Source organism: Manis pentadactyla, chromosome 3 (assembly GCF_030020395.1).
Source record: "Manis pentadactyla isolate mManPen7 chromosome 3, mManPen7.hap1, whole genome shotgun sequence".
NCBI lineage: Eukaryota > Metazoa > Chordata > Mammalia > Pholidota > Manidae > Manis > Manis pentadactyla.
The window spans coordinates 219,227,127-219,244,642 of NC_080021.1; the positions used below are offsets into that span (position 1 = coordinate 219,227,127).

The following is a 17,516-nucleotide window of genomic DNA, read 5'->3' on the forward strand; positions in this document are numbered from 1 at the left end:
GTGGTGACCCAGAGGGAGGCTCTCCTGGGCTGTCAGTGTTTCTAGTCCCCCTTCCGCCTGGAGGCCCTGTGGACTGGGCGGCCGTTCAGGGTCCCACCGTGGACGCTTACCGCAGCCCCATCCCGGTTTCTTGGGACGGGGGCCACAGGGTGCGACACCGCCTGTACCTGGCCACCCTCATGTCTGTGGGGTCAGTCGGCTCGTCCCCTCCTGCCACAGGAGCCCCCGAGAAGTACCGGCTGTGGGGTGAGTGGGATCTCCCCACCTGGCTGGTCTCTGCCCCCCTCCCCATCAGGTGAGGCCGTAGGGTGGAGCCGTGGGATGCAGTGGCTGCTCTGTGAGGATGGGGATGGAGGTTTGTGGGGTCAGCCAGCCCCGGCCCTGCACTCACGCAGCTGCCTCCTGGCCTCTGGGCCTGTGTTTTCCACGTGCTCCCTCCTGCTTCCTGGCACCTACTGGCCTGGCGGGGGGAGGAGAGGGGAAGCCCGGCACACAGCAGGTCCCCCACAGGGTGGCTGAGGCAGGGGCGCATCTCAGCCTGGGAGTCAATCCTGTCAGCATCAAGGGCCCCCCACTGAGCTGGCAGCGCAGGGACACAGCGGTGAGGGGTTCAGGGGCTGCCTGCCCTGTGGGGAGCTTCCGTGCCCAGAGCAGGAGCCGGCAGGGCTCTCCCAGGGCCGGGCAGGGTGCCGGGCAGAGGCTGAGCTCTGACAGGCTGCTCTGGGCGGAGCAGACTCGGGTGGGGTTGCGGTGCTGGCCCAGGTGAGCCGCGGGGGCCCCACCCCTGCTGGTGCACCCGGCCACGGCTGCGGTGGGGAAGCCCCGCTCCGCGGGCAGGCACCCCACTCTCGGTCTGCCCCGTGGGTGGGGCCCTGTCTCAGTCTGCAGGGGCCCCGCCAGCTGAGCCCCTGCACACCAGGGCACCAGCCCAGCGCCGCCGGCTGAGTCAGTGGGGCGTGGGTGGGCCTCTGCCGAGGGGAGGGCCCCGTGTGGGCCGCGGTCACAGCTTGCGGTAGCGGGGTCTTGGAGGCCTTCAGGGAACCTGTCTGCATCTGAGCGGACGCTGGAGAGAACAGTTCTCTGGGGACGCCGGGCAGCCACGCCCTGGGGGCTCTGAGCATTGTGCCACGCCAGGAAATGGCGATGCTTGGCGGCCATGGGAGGACTAGGGACGTCCCCAGGAGAGACCAGCCCTGCCTGGCCCAGAGGCCCTGCGCCTGGAGCCCCCCTCCTTCTGACCATTCCAGAATGCTCTGTCTTGCCGGCCACCTGGCCTGGAGTAGTCTGCAGCCCACCGCAGGTGGGTGGGGTGTGGGGTGTGGGCGGGCTTAGGCCTGAGTGCCTGCAAGTGTGTTCCGGAGGCCAGCGGGGATGCAAATGAAAATTAGAGAGAAAAACAGCCGGAGGGGGTGGAAAGCATAGACCTTCCGCGACAGAGTGCGGGCCTCTGAGCCAGCGAAGCCACGGCTCAAAATGAAACAAGAATCATTTATTTTCCTGTTGAAGATAAACTGTTTCGGCCAGGCCGCAGGCTCAGGCCTGTGCCCCCCAGGCTGCCGTGCAGCAGGCGGGGTTTCACCAGGAATTCCCCCCTTCCCACCCACCGTCCTCCGCTGTCTGGGCAGGCATCCCAGAGGTTTGGGGGACAGTTCAGGCAGACTGCCTGGAGGGGAGGCCACGGCGCCCGGGAGCTCCTCCCTGGCCTCGGAGAGGTGAGCGCGCTTCAGCTCCCTGGGCTCCTGCCTGTCCCCACGGCGGGCGTTAGTGGGTCCTGCCGGCTCTTGGTGTCTGTGCCTGGAACTCTGGGCCTGGCCACCCGGGCTGGGGGTCCCAGTGAGGGTGCAGCCTCCCGGCCCTGCAGCTCCCCCACCAAGGCCTTTCCTCACTGGCAGGATGATGGAGGAGTGGCTCCGGGGGCTCCCGGGGGAAATGTTAGCACAGTGTGGGTGCGGGCGTATCTTAGGTCCGGCCACCTAGACTGTGCCTTCGCTCAGCGAGGCTCCTTGTCTCCAGGGAGATTCACAGCCACCATGGCACTCACATCGTGGGCCGTGGGTCCAGCAGTCTCCGTTCTGCAGAGGCCTGAGTGATGACTATCACCCGCAGGTTAACTGTGGCTGGTTCCCAGGTCCTCTGTGGCTTCACCCCTTTTGTCACCCCCATTTCTGTGTCTGTGCCTCCCCCCCGGGATTCTCACAGGCCTTGGGTTTGATTGCTGCCCTCCCCATTCTCTCAACTTGACAGCATGCATTTGTCCCCTGAGCAGGGGAGGTGCGCCCTGGCTGTTTGGCAGCCGGCAGGGTGGTCTGCCTGCTGTGCCCAGGGGAGGGGACTGCTGGGCAGGGCTGCGGGCGTCCTGCTGAGGGCCCCTCAGTGTCTTTCTGGGTGAGCAGCCCTGTGCCCACCTCCACCCAGTAGCCCCCTGGCAGGGGGTTCTTTCTCGAACCAGCTGAGAGGGAGCATTGCTGGATGGGGCCTAGGCGAGGAGTGGCCTGTCACTGCCCTCGGCCAGCTGAGCCAGCATCCCCACCTCTGGGTCCCTGGGACGGGTGGGTAGCCCCATCAGTGAGGCCACCTGGTTTCCTGCCAGCCATCTCGGGTGGGGATGTGGGCACCTCCTGGTAAGTCAGGTGCCTGGAACTCTTCTCAAAGGGCTGGCCTCAGAGTATGGGGGTCCCAGGTGGGGGCCATACGGTCTGCCCTCGGGGGCCCAACCGCTTCTGAGATTTCTGTCTGTTGGATGCACAGAGCAGCAGCGCCAGAGGGGTGGGCCTCCTGTCCCGCTGCCACCGCCCTGTCACCACCAGCCCTGAGCACCCCCTCCACCGCTCAGGCCTCCGGGAACAGGCCTGCCTGCTGCTCCTCCCCAAGGTTTGCCTCCGCCTGTCATCACCTGGCTTCTCCGGAAAAAGTGGCCCTGCTCTGAGCTCTGGGAGGCTTGGAGTTGCCAGGAAGAGGAGGGGACAGTGGCATTTCTTGAGGCAGTGCTCAGGGGCGTCGTGAGGGGTGTGGATGGGGCCAGGAGGGAGGTGTATGTGCAGCAGGCCCTGGCCCGTTCACCCGGAGGCCATGGCAGACCACAGGAGGCCTGGCAAGGAGGGGGTGTGACCCAGCCCTGGGGTGGGCCAGAGACGCGGGGCTTCCGTCTGTGCTGTGGGGGTTTGCGCAGTGCTGCCCCTGGGTTAGGTGTGCAGCCCAGGGCGCCCCAGGTAGTGCCCACCATGGGCATCTCTCAGAGCGATGCCAGCCCAGTGGGTGATGACGGCTCCTGCTGCAAGCGTTAGTGGGAAGGTGGCTCAGACACGTTTGGGTGGCTGTCGCTGGGCCTGGTGTGGCATACAGCGGGGGCTTCGGAGGGTGCGTGGGCCCGGGGCAGCCTCCTGCAGAGGCCGTGGCCCTGGTGCCTACTGCGCTGGCGCCAGCCCTCGGCTCCCTCCTGAGCGCCTTCCAGGTCCGAGTGTCGGCTGGCTGGCCACCCGGCTCCTCCTGGCTGTGTTCCCCGCTTCCCCCACTGGGGCTGGACTCCAGCCGCCCCTGCCCCCCCCTGGGCCCAGCCGCAGTGCCCCCACTGTAGGAGCAGGCCGGGCGAGGGTAGCTGCCAGCCCAGCACCACTTCCTGTTCCTCACTCTGCCCCTCACCAGGCCGGCCTGCTCAGTATGGCCAGCAGAACCCTGAAACACCGTCCTTTTTCCATTTGTGGCAAAACCCATTTAGCATCACCATCAGCCTCTCTGGGCTTCAGCCTTGTGTCTGTGCAGCGGGGCAGGACATGGGGCTGCTCAGGTGGTGAGGATGGTGGTGGAGGTGGTGGAGGTGGTGGAGGTGATGGTGGTGACGGTGGTGACGGGCCTGTGTGTTCGTCACTGTGTGCTCACTGGAGCCAGCACTGAGAAGTCCTGCCCTGAGCTTTGTTCTGGAGGGTGGCTTCCCTGGCTATGCTTTGGGGCTTTGTCTGCATGAAGGGCACTGCCCTGCAAGGATGTGCCCTGTCTGCTGTGGAGCCTGAGGTCAGTCGGGACCAAAAGGCTTTAGGTTGTTGTGCCCTGGCTGGGACCCGAGGTCATGGTTTTTGGGTCATTGTTCTTTGTCCTCACACCCTGGAAGGCCCTGGAGGTCCCTGCGAGAGGGCCCTGACCAGTTGTGTCTGCGAGCTCTGTGCTGTCCGCATCAGGGCCCGGGGGCCTGGGCAGCACCCTTGGGCCCGTTGCCCTCACTTCATGCCCCTCACATCTTGTGTTTCCTGTGCTCCTGCTCAGAGCCAGGTGGGGCCGAGGTGGGTCCAAGGGAAGCTAAGACGGGGTCGTCGCCGTCAGTCCCCCTGGCTCCTGGGTTCGCAGGGCCGAGGGGCCGAGGGATGCGGTCAAGGGGGGGAAGCCCAGTGGCATGGCTGTTCCCGGGTGGGGAGCAGGGAGCTGAGACCTGCTGCCCGACTTGGACGGGGGTTGGTGACTGTAAAGGAAGGCTTGGCATTCCTCGGTCCTTGAGGTCTCGTGCTCACATGGAACCCAGACACTGAGCTCACAGGGCAGTGGCCAGACTTGGGGTCCCAGCATAACAGAGGCTCTCAAGGAAGCGCTGTCTGCTCCTGACCCCTGGGGGAGCCTCGCCTGCTAGTCCGCGGCCCCTGGTCTCTCTGGGCACTGGCACCGGCTTGCAGCTGGCAGGGCCATGGGCTCAGCAGGGCATCCTGCCTGTCCCTTGTCCTTCGGCGTCCACCTGCCTGTCCCCTCCTCACCCCTAGCCTGCTGTGCCCTGGGCATCCCCGTCTGTGTCCCAGAGGGCTGGTAGGGCAGTGCTAGGAAGAAGCATTCCCACAGAGGCCGTGGTGGTCTCTGTGCGGCTTGTGGGAACGAAGCCCTTGTTGGGTGCCCAGGGGCCAAAGCCCCTAGAGCCCCTCTCTGTGGGTGCCGGTGGGCGGGTGGGTGCTGGGTGGAGGAGTGCATGTCCTGTTTTCACTTGGTTCACGCCGGCTCCTCTGGGGTCTGGGTGGGCCTGCCTTCCCCCACAGCCCCGCTCCCATGTGGAGCTGGGTGGGACCTGAGTTCTGGGCCTGGCAGAGGGAAGGGCCTGGGTCCTTTCTGGCCAGTTGGGGGGGCCTCTCCTTAGGGTGTGCTCCCCACCTAGCCCTGCTTTGAGGTCCCAGGCTCTTGGTGGAGGGCTGCTCCTGACCATCCGTGAGGGCCGAGCTGACCTGTGTCCTCCTTAGCTGGGGCTGAGATTTCGGGCTGGGTCCGGAAAGGGCAGGGCGACCCCAGAGGAGCTGAAATTTCAGCCCAAGCCACCTGAGCTGTAAACCGACACTGGGCCAGGAGACAGTGGGTTGATCCTACTCCCCCGGGGCTGGAGGTGACAGGCCTGGGTCTCCGCATGGCGGTGGGAGGCCGGCACACAGTGTGCTGGGAACCCACCCTGTCGAGGCTCCTGGGGCCCATCCTTCTGGGCCCTCACAGCAGCCTTGGCTGTGGGCACACCCATTTGACAAAAGGGTCTGAGGCCAGGGAATGGTGGTGGGCAAGCACCCCCCGCTCAGCAGGGCCGGCACCTCCTGGTGTTGGGGGTGTGGTGCCCTCCTGCCCCAGTTCCTGGAAGCCCTTCACCCTGTGGGGCCAGCAGAGCTTCCCACCTCCCCCTCTTGCTGCAACCACCCTCAGCCACCCCCAAACCCTGGCGCACTGTGGTCCCCACCACAGTCCCCGCCAGGCTGCCACCTCTCCCTCCCCCGGGCTGCAGGGGAAGCAGTCTTCCTGGAAGGTAGGGCCTTGAGGTGGGCGTCCCGGGAAGCTCCTGGGGGCTGCCAGCTCCCTGCTGCAGGGTTTTGGTTCCCGGGGGGTTCCCCAGGCAGGGGCAGAGCTGCAGGGCTGGGGGCAGATGCTTGGGCTCGGACCCAGTCCTGTTCCTGCAGGGCACTTCCTCACCCCTTTGTGCCCCTGCCAGCACTCCTTTCCGGTTTTTGGGTGGGCCTCCATGGCCCTCCTGGGAGCCCCTGGCCCACCCCAGCCCCCTGGGATCCTCCCCGTGCTCCTCTGGTCAGACCACCCATCCCTCCCCGAGGGGCTTTCTGCTGGGAGGCTGGGCCCCGCGTCCCGTGTCCTCTTCTTTCCCGCTAGACGTGTGGCCCCAGCCTGGTCCTGCAAATTGAGAAAGACTGTGGAGGAGCCCTGAGCTCCCGTTTCCAAGAGTTGGGGGTTCCCTGGCTGTCTAGAAGGGGTACATGCCCCTGGTGCAGCTAGACTGGCATTTCCTGCTGCCTCCCCCACTTCCCCCGCCTGGCAGGCAGAGGCCTCAGGAAGAGAGTTGGTGGGGGTTCCCCGGCTTCCTGCTGTGGGGTCCAGGGGCAGGAGGGCTCTGGAGGGAGCCCACGCAGTTGAGGAATTTTGATCAGTGGTGGGGGTGTCCCTTCGCCCTCTCAGAGGGACATCAGGGACCACTGCTTGGTCGTTCTGACTGCTGGTTGTAGTTTCTGCTCACATGTAGCTGTGACAGGGAACTCACCCCCTCAAGTAGCCTGTGAGCTGTCAGTCACCATGACATTCTTTATTTTAACTTTACTAGATGTGACTCTTCACCCTCATGCTCCGGGGCCCAGGGAGCTACTCCGCACCTGCTCTGGGCGCTGAACATTCCAGAGCATTCCTTTTCTGCTCCTTGGTTTCCATTCTGGCTTCCAAGTATTTGCATTTCGAGTTACTTTTGGTGGCCTGAAATGCTCTTTGAGTCAAGTGAGAGGTCAGTCCACCACCTCTTCCATGCAGCCTTCCCGGACTGAATCTGGGAGCCCTTTGAGGTCTGTTGGGGCTGCCACACATCCGCTCTGCCTGGATGGGCCTCTCTTGCCGAAGTTCCCTGTGAGCTCCTGTGAACTCCTGGGCCGTGGCCCCTTTCCCCAGAGTCCTGAATTGCACTGACTGCTGATGGTCCTGAAGTGGGTGTAGAGGGTGCCAGGGGTGTGAGGTGCTAGGGCTTGGGGCTGGTGAGGCCCAGGTTCTGAGGGTGTGAGATTTGGGGATTGGGTTCCGCTGCCCCCTCAGCGGCCCCTCTGCACCCCCTGGGTGGGGAGGGCTGGGTGTCAGCTGGTTCCCAGGTTGGGTCTGGGGCGTCCGATCCTGGCCTCCTGCAGCCCTGGCCCCCAGCCCCACTGAGTATCAGATAAGCGTGTGGTGGCCAGCTGGTGGCAAGGCCCCTGCAAGTCCAAAGTATGACTTCTGAAGAATAAGGCCTTATCACAGCCTTGCTTATCAGTGGGTGGGGACAGATAATGGCCTGGAAGAGGCAGGGCCTGCGCCCATGCGGAGGCGGGGTGGCAGGGCCCCTCTGAGAGCAGAGGATGTTTAGGCATTTCTTTGCCTTTTCTTTCTAACATTCCCTTCCTGGCCAGAAAGTGTCTTTTTCCAGAAGACTCCAGAAAACACACCCAGCCCATTGTCACCCAGGCTCCGGGAAAGTGTCTGCTGTGGACATTCTGTGTAAACAGGAAGCGCCCGCAGTGGGGGCCTGGGGGCAGATGGGGGTCTTGCTGAGGCAGGCATTGATGGGGGTGGTGTGGCTCCCCCACCCCAGACTCGGGATCCCCGGGGGGGCTCACAGCCCGGTTTGAAGCCATTGCTGGCACTTGGCCCCACACTGTTAGGCTGGGTAGGCGAGATTCAGGGTGCAGAGAATGGGCGTCCTGCCTGAGGAACCAGGCCCCCTTTATACTTGGGGTGTGGGCTGCACCCCGAGGCTGCTCCCCCTTTCTCCTGGAGCCCCCTTGCCCTCTGTGTTTCCTCTCCTGCTGGTTTTCTCCTCCATCTTTCTGGCTAACCCCAACCGGTTTTCAGATGGGCTGGGTGCCGGCGGTACCACGGGGGGCCGGTGGGGGAGTTTAGGGTGCAGCCCGATGGCTGGCAGTCAGACAGGCTGCGTCTTTCCCTCCTTCCTTCCGGCCAAGCTTTCTCCTGCCGCTGCCTCCCCTCCCTGCCTGTGGCAGCAAACAACCCAGGAGCTCAGGCCCAGCTTGGAGCAGAGGCCCAACGCCGTGTGGCTGCAGCTGTGAGCTGCTGCCGGCCAGCAGCGGAGGCCCCCGGGAGAGCCCTGGGCCCTCCTGGCACTGCTGGCTGCACCCCACCCCTTAAGGAGAGCAGCCCCGAGAGACACTCTCAGTCCCCTCCTAATTCGGAGCCCTCCAGTCCCCCAGGACTATCTGGGCAGTGCGTGGAGGTGGGGAAGTTACCAGAACAGAGGATGACTTCTGCCGCTTGGCCCTGAGATCCCCACCTTGTTTCCAGAGGGCCCCCCCCCCGCCCCCGGGGGTGGCTGAGCCCTCAGGATTCTGGATGCACAACCGAGGTTGGGCCCCTGCGAGGCCTGAGCTCCTCCTGGTAGCTGCAGCCACGCTGGCCCTCCAGCGGAGGTGTCTGCAAGGCCCTCTTTTCCACCTGGAAGTCATCGGGTGCGTCCCTGGGCTGCGTGGGAGGAGAGGGGCCAGCCTAGCCCAGACCTCTGCCTGCATCTTGCCAGAGTGGGCGTGCCTCTCTGCGGAGATGGGAGGATGGGGCTTGGACGGAGCTTGGAGCTCCTCATCCAGGGGGTGGTGGGAGGCTGTGGAGGCGGGCTTGTGGGGAGGGCCGGCCCTGTGGCATTGCAGGGGTCCCAGCAGCGGCCCTGGGGCAGGGGCAGATTTCTGGGATAGTGCCTTTGGGCTACCCTCTCACCTTCTCTGCCTCAGTTTCCTTGTTGGTGCCCGGCGGGGGGACCGGGTCATAAGATCCAGTGAGATCAGGGGTATGCAGCTGGACCTCGTGAATGCTCCTGGGCACCTTTCCCTGCCTGCCCTCTCTCATCAGCCCTAGTTGCCCACCGGTGGCCTTCCCCAGAGGTTGGCTTGGGGGTGGGGTGCAGGACTCTAAGGGCTGACTTGCAATACCCATTTCTGCCAGTAGGTGCTGCCGCCATCGGTTCTTCAGTTTTTGTTTTCAAGCTCAGTGAAATGATTTATTCGCAGTTTTGCGAGTGGCTTGCGTTTCCAATGTATCAGATGAGGCTCATTTGCCTGGGAAGTCCGAGAGGGAGCAGGGGCAGGCAGGCCCACCACCCGGGCCTTGACTGTGGAACTCAGGTCCGCTTCTTGCACGCCTCCTCCCGCAGAGGGGAAGTGAGGGAGGAGGCTCCTGCTGGAAACAGGGGCATGTCCCTGAGGGGGGGTCTGTGGGGGTGGCAGGGCCCCCGTGTCCCTGCTGGGAACACCCAGCCCCGCGGACTGGACAAGGCCACGGGGCCCTGGATAGGAGCGTGCGGGCTCTGGGTCTGCTCAAGTCCTGCCATTCGCTGGCGGCGGCCTCGGCATGATGCGTGTCCCCCCACACTCATTCATTCACACGGGGAGCGCCGAGCACAGGGCCATTGAGTGGTGCAGCCACGGTGTGAGCCCTGGCCTTGGGTGCACGTGGACAGAGGCCACCCCGTGGCACCTGTGGTTCTGCTCGACTCCTCAGAAACACGCACGGCCACTGCAGGCCAGGGCACGAGGGCCGGAGAGACCGTTTTGCAGATGGAAGGCTGAGGCCCAGAGAGTCAGGGAGGCAGAGCTCACTACCTCCTGTGGCTCAGGCCCCTGCTGCCTCGGCCCTGGGCCCTGGATTCACCCCCTGAGATCCTGGGAAGGCTCCTTCCTGCTGAGCCCTCAGGGTCGGGCAGGAGGCCTGATTAGTGCCTGTTGGGGCTTTGAAATCCCTGAGATGAAAGACCCCAGTGTGGGAGGTCCCAGCCTCTGTGGGCTGCCTGTCTCCATGCCTGGCATATGCCAGGGCCCCCAGCCCGAGGGCCTCCCGGAAACTCGTCGCCCACAGGGCTGCACACCGCCCACCAGGCCTGGGCACACGGGAAGTGTGCGGGAAGTCAGGGGGCTGAGGTCTCCTGAGCAGGCCCAGGCAGTGTGGCCTTTTGGTTAAGGCCACAGACTTTGGAGTGGGTCAGCCTCCCAGGCCTGGTCCCACCCTGCCCTAGGCAGCTGTGAGACCTCAGGGCCTGTAAAATGGGGTAATAATAGTATCTGCCAAATACCTAACTCCTCTCATGGAGAACGTGGACTGACTTCTGCTGGGTAGTGGGTGCTCTAAAACGTCAGCCCTCATTATTTTTATAATTCTCAGACCTTCCCTTCGACCCAAGTAAATGGCAGAGGGGCTGGTGACTCCTGGCGACCAGGCACTCAGGTGGCCAGGCCCGGGGCGTTGGGGCGTTGAGCGCAGTAGGCCTCCTGCACAGATAGGCATCTCAGTTCCTGAGGGCCTCTGCTGGCCTGCTAGTCCGGCACCTGCCACGGACCCTGCCTGGGCCTGAGAGCGGCCAGGCCAGGCGGGAGAGCTGCCTTGGGGGAGAGCTCCAGGCACCCCTGGCTGGCCTGGCCTGTGCTGGCGGGTTTGCATCAGGAGCTATCAGGGCTGCCATGGGGGTGCCTGGGGCCTTGCCCTGGGCGTCTTTGCCCTCTGTGGCTTCAGTGTGGCCTCTGGGGCCAGGTGGTGAGAATTCCTGACCGTCCTCCTGTGGGTTCTTGTCTTGCAGACTTCTCCACCCAGGTGAACTCCTCGTCCCTGAACTCGCCGCCAGGGCGCGGCTCCATGGCTGCCCCCTCGCTGCACCCCTCCCTGGGGCCCAGCCTCGGCTCCTCGCTGGGCTCCCCGGGGCAGCTGCACTCGCCCATCAGCACCCTGAGCTCCCCCATCAACGGCATGGGCCCGCCCTTCTCGGTCATCAGCTCCCCCATGGGCCCCCACTCTATGTCGGTGCCCACCACACCCACCCTGGGCTTCGGCGCAGGCAGCCCCCAGGTAAGTGCAGTGGCGGGCCTGGGCCGGAGGGGGCGGGGCCTGGGCCGGAGGGGGCGGGGCCTGGCTGGAGAGGGTGGGGCGGGGCCTAGCTCTCCACTCTCCTGGCATCTGCCTCATCCTGGGGCCCAGGGGCTGGTGCGGTCACCTCCGTGGTCTCCCGGAAACAGCCTCAGAGGGGTGGACTTAACCGGACTTAGAGATCAGGTCTGGCTGACTTCTGAGCCCTTGCCCCTCAGAGGTCATCAGCCAGGCTCCGGTGGGTCCTTACCCCAGTGTGGTTCCCTCCCGGGAGAGGGGCTCCTTGCTCCCATGACCCAGAGCTCTGTAGGGTGGGCACTCCGAGCCCCTCGGGTTTCACCCCACCTCCCTGGAGCCCCGAGTCCTCGCGACTGCCCTTCCTGCTGGGCCCCACTGCCCTCCCTCCTCTCGCTGTGCCAGGTGGTTGCAGTGCCCTCTGAGCCCAGACCCTGCAGGGGAGGGGTGCGCAGGCTCTGCAGATGCCTCCCTTCTCGGGGCTGCCAGGCCTCAGGTCCCACTGTGGCCTGGGCTCCTCTGCGTGCGATGGCCTTTTCCGCAGCTGTGTGTTTGCTTGCCCACTTCTCTGCATCATTTGGGTTTGGGGTTTGTTTCTGGGTCAGGACATAGTTGGTGGCTGGCAGGACCTGGCTTGGTCCGGTTCTTGCTGTGGGGCCCCCAGAGGCCTGGTCCACCCTCCCTGGATGCTTCTTGTCCAAGCCCATGCAGAATTATCCTGAGTGCCTGGGCGACCCTTCTCCCAGCCTTGGGGGCTTCTGGCAGATTACTTGCTAGATGGCCAGAGACCTTCCTGCATCCCAGCAGGTCCTCGCCCTGTCCGGGGCTCGGGCTGTCCTTCCTGAAGCAGGTAGGTGCCCTTCTTGATCTGAGTGTCCTGGTCTGGGTTCAGCTATTCCTCCTGGCAGATGAAGGCCCGTGGTGGAGAGCTTTGGTGCGCCATCTCCGTGGGGCCTCAGGGCAGCCTGCCGGGGGAACTCAAAGTGTGGGCTCCCCTTGCCCAGAGCCACACAGCTAATTGTATCATCCGTGTCCTGTTGACTCCCAAGCCCTGTTTGTTGCCCCTGGTGCCACGCCACCTCCAGAACTGTCCCCTCATCCTTGGTCCAGGAAAACTGGGGCCCCATAAAGGTCTGGCTGGGCCTGTCCAGAGCTGCCTTGGATGAGAATCTTGCTGGCTTTTCTGGGGCAACCTTGTCAGCCTCTTTACACCTGGGGAATGCGCGCAGAATGGCTGGGTCTTGGCTGTCACTGCAGGGCTCCTGTGCCCCACTCATGTCTCCTGGCCTTTCAGAAGCCACAGAGGCTGAGGGGCTGGCATGGGGGAGCCTCGGCTGTCTTCCTGGGCCTGGGTGCGCTATTTTTAGCATTGCTGCCCCACCCCCATTCTTGCAGGCTGCACAGTGCCATGCAGCGAAGTGGCAGACGAAGGCTGGGCCCACACCTGTCCCCTCGGGCTCCTTGCTCATCACAGTGCTGCTGCCTGCCCTGGGCACTGTGAGGGCTTGTATGAGGCCAGAGCCTGGGCATGTGAATCTGCAGTGGGGGCTGTGCAGAGGCTGGGCCCTAGGGTGCCCACCTGAGGGCCCCCAAACTTGGCACTGTTAGCCTGTGTGGGGCAGGGATGGGGCGCTGCTGGGGAGTGGGGGGTTTTCAGGCCACCTGCATCCTGTGCTGCTGTTCTCTGTGCACGGCGAGGCTCATGGCGTGGAGCGGGTGCTTGGTGACTCCGGTTTGCTTGTGAGCCAGGGGCCCCAGGCCCCTGTCGTCTGGCAAGGGAGGAGGGCCTGGCAGGGTTGGATGTGGGCGAGCACCCAGGGGGCGCAGTGTTCCTCGCTGTCCTGCTGCTCCTGTGTGGTGGTCCGCGGGGCCGCGGTTGGTTCTGTCACGGCAGATCTGAGCCCCGCGCTCGGCCTTGGTCCCCCTTACCCCCGCCTCCACCTCTTCCCGCTGTGGCTTGTTCCCTGGCAGCTGACTTCAGCTTCTGGGCTTCAGCATGTCTAGGAAACGTAGGGTTCCCTCTATACATGGGAGTGTGGGTGGAGCTCGGGGGAGGGTGGCATGCCCCCACCCCCGGCCCCGAAACCACAACCGCGAAGTCAGAGTTGCCGGAACCAGCGCGGTTCTCCGACTTCTGCTGTTGTCAGGGAGGGGCCTCTGCCGGGTGCTGCTTGCTGGAGTCCATGTCCACAAAGGGTGTCAGAATCCCTGAGTCCACCCCACTGGACCCCACCTGGCAGGGAAACGGGTGCCTGGGGAGGTCAGGGCAGGGCCAGGCCAGGCCATGGGCTCTGGTGCGTGAGCCACCCCATGTCTCTCCTTGTCCAGGGGCTCTGCCAGCTCACCTGCAGTGCTTCACCTCAGCATCCAGGCCTCGCCAGCCCAGCAAAGCCTCCCCAGTGTGGGTCCTGCCCAGGCCTGTGGGGCGGCCGGCGCTGCCTGAGCCTCAGTGCACACCACGCGGTTTGCCACCTGCCTTGATGGGGAGATGGAAGCCAGTGATGCCAAGGGCCTGCCTGTTCCCGGTGCCCCCACCCAGTTCTGGCTGAGCGGGCTGCGGGAGGCGTTGCTGTGCGCGTGGGTGGAAGGGTGTGTGGGCATGGATAGAGGAACAGAGCACTGAGAAATGGGCAGGAGATCCCAGCAGGGTGTTGAGGTGCATGGTTATTGTAGTAAGTCCTGGAACCGAAAAAAAATGGCGTGGATGTGAAAAGGGAACAGTGCAGGGCCTCCACCCTGGCTGTGCCATGGGGTCTTAAGGCTTCAGCAAGGGGCTCCTGGCACCCTGGGTCTCCTAGGAGATGGGGAGAGTGCCAGAGGAGAGATGAGGGACTGCCTTGTGCTCTATTCTGGAGGCTGTGAACCCGGCCCAGGGCTGGTCAGCCTGGCACTGTGAAGGGGCAGAACCTGGTCCTGGTGGCCATGTGGGGATGGCTTCCCAGTTGAGGCAGAGAAGCAAAGCAGGAGGTCCCATGGCATGGGAGGGCGGGGCCTCCAGCCCTGCCTTCATCCCCCACACGGGAAGGGTCTCCCCGCGCTCCCAGAGCCTCTGGCCGACAGCTGTGCCCATGGGAAGTCTGAGCCTGGGAGGGTAGGGACACCCCTGGCATGTGGCCTGGGAGCCAGCCTGGCCTTGGCTGTGACCATCCATCTTGCTTATAACTCCTTACCTGGTGGGACCCAGGCCAGCCTTCCCTGTTGTCATGGCCCTGCCTCAGTTTACTTAGGGTAGGCACCAGTCCTGAGAGCCTGCCCATGGGGGCCGCAACACAGATCAGGTGGCCCCTGCGCTCCCAGCATGGTTTGGGCAGCCGCAGAAAGAGGAAATGCCCGAGTTCCTCTCCTTGGTGCCTCCCCAGACCCAGCCACATGGAGCTGTGGCTGGGCTCTGCATGTGGGGAAGGCCGCAGCCTGGGGAGGCCTCATGCCAGCCTCCGCTCATGCCCTCGGTGGCTGCCCCCAGTGCCTTTGGCCCCTGTTGCTGTCCCCCACCCCTGGCTGCACTGAGTTCTTGCCCTTTTCCAAACAGTCCCTTGGGTTCCCCAGCTCCAGATGCTGGCCTAGCGGCCCCCTCTGCCTGGGATGCTCCCTTCCACTACCCGAGGCCTGGCCGGCAGCCTCCCCTCCTGGAGGCCCGAATGCTAAGGCAGCTGGTTTGCTCTGCCCCGAGCTGGATTCGATTCAGTAGCCCCACCACCACCACACTGCTGTGGCTGTGACTTGGCTTGGGTGCCCTGATGTCGGCCCCACACAGGCACCCGTGTTATTTCAGTCCTGCATGCGAGGAACCTCGAGCTCAGAGTGGCTAAGTAACTTCCCAGAGTCACACAGCGAGTGGTGGCAGCATCCCGGGGCCTGGAGGGCTGGCCCGCTTCCCCTCCTTGCCCCGTCCCCACCCGGCCAGCAAGCGCTGCCGCGGCAGGGCTGTGTTCTCCGGGGCCTCGGGCCCTGGCTGGGTGCCTGTGAACAGTGTGTGGTGGGGGAGCACCAAGTGGCTCTGGGCCTCGGTTTCCCCCTGCAGCGTGTGGGGCTCCCCTCGCTCTCTCCGCCAGCTGACGCTGAGAGTTCTGAGCTCAAATGCGGCACTGCTACTTAGCAGCTTGGCCCTCCGCCAGCGCCCCGACCCCGCTGAGCCGCCGGCCTCCCCGGGGGTGTCCAGCTCGGAGGAGCTGGCACAGCAGCGCTCAGCAGGCCCGCAGCGCCTTCTTGGCCAGAACCCCCTGCCCTGTTTCGCAGCGGGGTGCCCTGGACCCCACGCCTCTCACCCCCCTTGTTCCTGTGTCCTGAGCTGAGTGGTTGGATGAGCCCCTGGCCCCCCTGCAGCCCGCCTGAGTCCCATGGGGTCAGGCATCCTCACAGAACGCCCTGCCCACCTGGGGGAGGAAGGGTGGGAACCAGCCGGGGCTGGAGGAGCGACTCCGGGCGCTGAGTGGCGGGAAATCAGGGCGGCGAACGCTTCGAGCACCCGGCTCTTCCTCTGCCCCATGGGAGAGGGGGATGGGAGCGGGGGCCGGGGCTGCCCGCTGCCCACCCCCAGCCCCATCCGCAGGGCCCAGCTCCACCCGTCAGGGGTTTGCAGAAGTGGGGGTGGTGGGGTGCTGGCGCCTGTGGAGACAGGCTGGCTCGCGGGGTGCAGCGGGAGGCACCTCTGGGCCCTTGGTGCTGACTTGAGAACTGGGGTGGGAGCAGCGGAACCAAAACTGCTGTGTCACTGTGGCGTGGCGCTGTTGCCAGGGAGACCAGCGAGTTTCCCACGCTTCCTCCTGGAGGCCTTGGCGGCTGAGGGCGGGGCAGGGGTGTGTGGACAGGGACGTGCCACCTCCCTCCCAGTCACGTGATTGGAGCCCCCGCCCTGTGAGGCCTGCCGGGCAGTGTGTCCTGCTGGGCTGGACCCTCCTCACTATGACCGGGCCTCAGACCCCATCCGTGGGCCGGGGTCCCCAAAGTGCCTGCCCCCCTGGGAGGGTCACAGAACTCATACCTCTGTCGAGGGCGCTCCCAGGAATGGGAGGCAGCTGTCATTTAGGTGGGTGAGGGGCAGCATGCGGGCAGGGGCCTTGTGGGGTCAGCCCCGGGAGGGCAGTAGCCTGAGGGCAGCGCCAGCCCGTGAGCAGATTGGGGCCAGGCACCCAGCCAACACTCAGAGGGGCCCGGCCCGGCCATTCCCTGCCAGGGGTGGGCAGGTCCCTGAGCCTCAGTTTCTCTCTCTGTACAGGGGGGTGTGGCACCATCCTCTCCTAGGGCTGCTGGGGATGCTGGCACGTGCCCGGGCACCCAGCAACGGCCTGCCAGAGCTGATTGTGGTGTTCCCTCCTTAGCTCAACTCGCCCATGAACCCTGTGAGCAGCAGCGAGGACATCAAGCCCCCCCTGGGCCTCAACGGTGTCCTCAAAGTCCCGGCCCACCCCTCAGGGAACATGGCGTCCTTCACCAAGCACATCTGTGCCATCTGCGGGGACCGCTCCTCAGGTAGGCTGCGAGGGTGCAGTGGGACCGCAGGGCCCACGGCAGGGTGGGGCCAGGCCGACAAAGGGGGCTCGGAGCCCCGAGGGCCTTTCACGTGGGGCGTGTGAGTGTGTTTATGTCAGGGAGACAGTAGGCGGGGAGGCCATGGTGAGCAGATAGGCTGCTAGAGAGAAGGCGATGGCCGGGGGGCAGCGTGCTGGGCCCCTCCCTGCTCCGTGCCCTGGGCCAGGGACCCCTGGCGTCATAGCACCGAGCCCGACGGCCCCAGTGGAAGGCCGCTCTGCTGTCCCGGGTCTGCCAGGGCAGACACGGACAGGACGGGGACTTGGCGGGGGCCTGGGCCTCACCTTCTGTACCCCCAGGCCCGCTCCTTCCCGAGCGGAAGGCCAGGGTCTGGAGACAGGAGTCTGTGGGTGAGAACAGACGGTCCTCCAGGTGGCTGGTGGTGGGCGGCGGGCGCAGCCGCTCGCTCATGCCCTGCTGTGCCCGCCCACAGGCAAGCACTACGGGGTGTACAGCTGTGAGGGCTGTAAGGGCTTCTTCAAGCGGACAGTGCGCAAGGACCTGACCTACACCTGCCGGGACAACAAGGACTGCCTGATCGACAAGCGGCAGCGGAACCGGTGCCAGTACTGCCGCTACCAGAAGTGCCTGGCCATGGGCATGAAGCGGGAAGGTAGGCCCCCTGCAGGGGCGCCCACTGTCCCCAAGCGGGCCGGCCCTCTGGCGGACGCTGGCTTCACGCTCCTCAGGCTGCTGCCAGACGTAGAGGCTGTGCGGGGAGCCGTGCATCCCTGGAGGTGCTGGTCTTGGCCACCAGTCTCCCACTGGCCCCCATCAGGCATTGTTCTCACTCGCCTACCCTTAACTGAGCACCTGGATGCCAGGTTTGGGGTGACAGGAGAGGTCACCTTGGTCCTTCCTCGCTGGCACCTTCCGGCCCCTTTGAGCACAGGTGTTGGTCACACTCTAGGCGCACGGGCTGTGGGAGACGGGTGGAGGCCGAAGCACACGGAGGGCTGAGGCTGGAGAGGGCGGTGGGCATACAGTGAGGCCAGACTGGCGTGGGTGGAGCCTGGGACAGCGGGTCCAGGGGCGATGTCCCGGCTGTCCAGTGAGCAGGGGCAGCGCTGACTAGGGGCGGTGGGGGCAGGGAACGCCAGAGACCACTAGGACGTCCCCATCCCTGGCCTGCTGCATGTTGGGGTCAT

The 17,516-nt window shown here is 65.1% G+C and overlaps 1 protein-coding gene across 3 annotated transcripts in view; it reads left to right on the top strand.

Moving 5' to 3' along the window:
* Nucleotides 1-17,516, top strand: part of RXRA (retinoid X receptor alpha) — a 95,828-nt gene that overhangs the window by 57,564 nt on the left and 20,748 nt on the right. For all 3 annotated transcript variants that reach the window (XM_057499203.1, XM_057499202.1, XM_057499201.1), the window contains 3 exons: nucleotides 10,541-10,806; nucleotides 16,158-16,308; nucleotides 16,802-16,981. In XM_057499203.1, the coding sequence (XP_057355186.1) occupies nucleotides 10,541-10,806; nucleotides 16,158-16,308; nucleotides 16,802-16,981 (597 nt within the window). Of the gene's footprint in view, nucleotides 1-10,540; nucleotides 10,807-16,157; nucleotides 16,309-16,801; nucleotides 16,982-17,516 lie in introns of those variants that run through there.